This window comes from Physcomitrium patens, chromosome 2 (assembly GCF_059467195.1).
Source record: "Physcomitrium patens ecotype Gransden chromosome 2, ASM5946719v1, whole genome shotgun sequence".
Taxonomy (NCBI): Eukaryota; Viridiplantae; Streptophyta; class Bryopsida; order Funariales; family Funariaceae; genus Physcomitrium; species Physcomitrium patens.
Window position 1 is genome coordinate 3,127,477 of NC_143411.1, and position 3,421 is coordinate 3,130,897.

Consider the following 3,421-nt stretch of genomic DNA (forward strand, 5'->3'; position numbering starts at 1 on the left):
TTATTTCATCTTCAAGCAACATGGAAACTTCTTGAAAAGCTTTCTAATTCCTTATATATATATATATATATATATATATATATATATATATATATATTTTACAGTTAAGGTTGATGATATCCATAATCTTGACAATATACCTCTTGGAGTTCTAGCTCATCTTTCTTAGTGTTCATCTTGTACTCATTAAGTTTAATTAAGTTCTTATTAGTTTTTTTGTTGAAATTCTTTCATTCAATTTTTTGTTTGGTCTCTTGTATAGTGTATCTATGACAATTGTCTACCTCAAATATAGATGTGTATCAAAGATTCATCCAACAAATAAATTCCTAGTTCTTATCTACGTTTGAATAATTTAAAACAAAAAATACATTACTTTTGTTGTATAAAAAAAATATTTTATGTTTTGTATAAATTTATGTTTTTTAGTAATTATAATATTATTTAATAATAATATATTATCAAGAATATTATATTTTGTATCAAAAACTTTTGTACAATTTACAATGTCTTTTGTAAACTCTAAGAAATTTCATTATATTATTTAATATAATTTTATGTATTTTATAAATTATAATCTATCATTAATTAATCCAAAAATTCTATCATATCCACAATTTATTAAAACAAAGTTTATTTGTCCAATAATTACCATTTTCAGCACAAAATAATTTGTCATAAGTATGTTTATTATACTATTGAATGCTTTCAACTACTTAACAATGATATTAGACAATCCTTCATTGCTTTACCCTCTATGAAATTCAACTACATACTTTCCAAATCCTCAATTTTATAATCAAAAGTTGTAAACTAAACTATTAATTTTTTCCTTTTCTAAATACTTTTGAACACAAGCCATAGGGCACACACCATTAAGGCAAGTTGTTAAATTTCATGGTTTATCATTGACCATAAAGTGACGTAAAATAGCTAACATTTGAAAATCGATTGTTGCTAACTAGCAATATTTCATCGGCTGTCGAAAATTGAATTAGTCATGCAATAAAAAAACACATGAAGAACACATGAAGAATGTGTATCAGATAAGAACCTGCCATGAAGCTTACATTACCATAATATCACTAAAGACAGTTGGTTTAAAAACAAATGAACCAACTATGTTTCTCTGGGAATGAGACAGAAGACTATTATTAAAACAAAACTACATAATTTTAAAATTGTTTCGGAGCGGTAAAACTGAAGAGAGCAGAAACTCTCGAATACAGTTACTTCTAACTGAAGCCCTAACGATGAGAATTGATGGCAATCAATTCAATAGCTAATCCATAGTATAACATCAAGCACAGTGAAATTGACAGTCAAGTGAATCAGTCACTTGTAGTTTCCTAATCTATCTAATACTCGCAATTTCTAGGCAGATTTCGAATAACGTTGTTCTTGAGAGCAATTTTGGAACGGATGTATTCAGCCCTTTGAGAAGCCTTCCGCTGCTGCTCCTCAGGTTTGTTGCGAAGGCGCCACTGTTGTTCTTGGGTTGCCAATCCCATACTTCTGTATCTCGCAACAAGTGCATTAACCACAACGCCGTTACGGTTATCTGAGGGAGCAGGTCTTTGCCGGAAGTAACGCGCCATATCCCTTGACCCAATTCTCTTGACAGTTCCCGCTTCATCACCAGAGCCCTTAATAACAAGTTCATGACCTCCGGAAGCTAATGATACAGAAGACTTGAGACTATCCACGGAAACCAACTGGAAATCCTCCGGTGTTTTGTAACTAGAACTAAAATCGTAATAATCCTCCAACTCCTCCTCGGCAATCCCTTCGCCATCGCCATAGCGCAGCTTACAGTGGCTCTTATTTATCATGTGCTTTCGGACTGCTTCCGCACTGTGAAATTGTTTTCCTCGCTCGTCACAATAGAGGCACATATAACCTTTGGTAATTTTCAAACCTAGATAAGTCAACAAGCCTATGGGGTCTTTCAAATACTCAGCATCGGGAATAAAGAAGCCGTGCTCTCTGTGCATGTGATCTATGCAAACCTCAATACTTTTGAGATCTTTACCACAGAATAGACAGTCATTACAGTTCCAATGGCCTGCGAGTGGATCGTCGCTGGGATCGTCTTCAGCCATATCTGCAACTGTGTCATCCTTCTCGTCCTCGACTAAGTCCTCTTCGCTAACTTCTTCCCATTCATCCTCGCTCTCCTCATCTTCGGCAATTATTTTCGCACTCTGTGCCTTGTTTGGCTCTGGAATCACCGTAGACGGCTTCATCGGAGCTGGACGAGTTCCAGCAACACCTGAAACAAACCATAAAATTAACTAAGAATAACACTCTAAACGAAACCGTGGAAAGACAGATACATCGTTACGGAAAAAATTGTATTGTCGATCAGGACAGGCATGATTGAGACAAAGGACGCAAACTAATAGCACGGCCTCGAAACCACAAAAATATGAAAATCGATGAGCCCATTCCAAATTCGAGCGACCTAAAAATTCACACACAGCTCCATCCATGCCTTAGCAGTGGACAGAAAACCTCACAGTACCTGCATCACCAGGCGCATCCGCGCTGGCTGCTCGCGTAATATGAAGCTTCGATTGCAAGTGATTGGCGTGAGCTTTCGAGGTAGTGTATTCCTTGTTGCAGAGCGCACACTTGTACAGCAACCGAGCACCTTCCTTCTTGCTCTTCTCCGCTTCAAGAGCCTCAATTCGAAGATTAAACAAAGCTTCCGTCACGCCGGGCACCCCAGCTACCTTACGCCGCAAGTTGTAGCGGTGCCATTCAGTCTTGTAGTGCTTCTTCTGCGTCTCCTCGTCCGCAAACGTTTCGTTACAAGCATTGCACGCGAGCCCTCTCATCTTCTCCACCTCCTCCTCCTCTTCTTTCTCTCTTTCTTTTGGTGTCTCTCCCTATCTCTCTCTCTCTCTCTCTCTCTCTCTCTCTCTCTCTCAGTTTCTAAAATCTAAACCAAACTCCGCAATACTTTAGAAAAGAAATCCTCAAACCATCACTATCTGCTGCTCAATCCCCTCAGTCTGCAAGGGCACAACGCAAGAAAATTCGATAGCGTGGGATATATACTTGAAGCACACTGCAAGGGACAGAATTGGAAGCTTGGAAGGTTCAATGGAAACATGAGTTGGTCGGTTTCCCATCAGAGAGATATTCGAGTTGTGCTCATGCAACCCTAAATCAGCCAAAAGTGTCTCTCCGGAGAAGAATCCCACGAAGAATCGCGGGTTTAGGGTTTGACTCTCGAGTGTCCTCTGTTCCATCCTGATGAGTTACATCCACATTCTCATCCTAGTTTTCATCTTCCTTTTTAATCCATTTTTCATCCAAATTATATCAATCAGTAGAATGCTTTTTATCTTTCATGTTCTACTTAGTAACTTAATACCATATTTTTTTTAATATTTATTCTTTTTTCTTATCCAAA

General features: G+C 37.4%; 1 protein-coding gene across 1 annotated transcript; it reads right to left on the bottom strand.

Annotated features, from left to right (window-relative positions):
* Positions 1 to 1,042: 1,042 nt before the first annotated feature.
* LOC112278890 (cytoplasmic 60S subunit biogenesis factor REI1 homolog 2-like) lies at positions 1,043 to 3,019 on the bottom strand. The gene is made up of 2 exons (XM_024512760.3): positions 2,525 to 3,019; positions 1,043 to 2,272 (listed from the first exon to the last, which is right to left on the bottom strand). Exons 1-2 carry the CDS (start codon positions 2,838 to 2,840, stop codon positions 1,359 to 1,361), a joined length of 1,230 nt encoding a protein of 409 aa, XP_024368528.3. The 5' UTR covers positions 2,841 to 3,019; the 3' UTR covers positions 1,043 to 1,358.
* Positions 3,020 to 3,421: the final 402 nt, after the last annotated feature.

Coding starts and splice junctions, on each gene's coding strand:
- LOC112278890 (XM_024512760.3), bottom strand. CDS start 2,840: ATGAGAGGGCTCGCGTGCAATGCTTGTAACGAAACGTTTGCGGACGAG. Junction 2,273..2,524: donor GGATGCGCCTGGTGATGCAG/GTACTGTGAGGT, acceptor GGTTTGTTTCAG/GTGTTGCTGGAACTCGTCCA.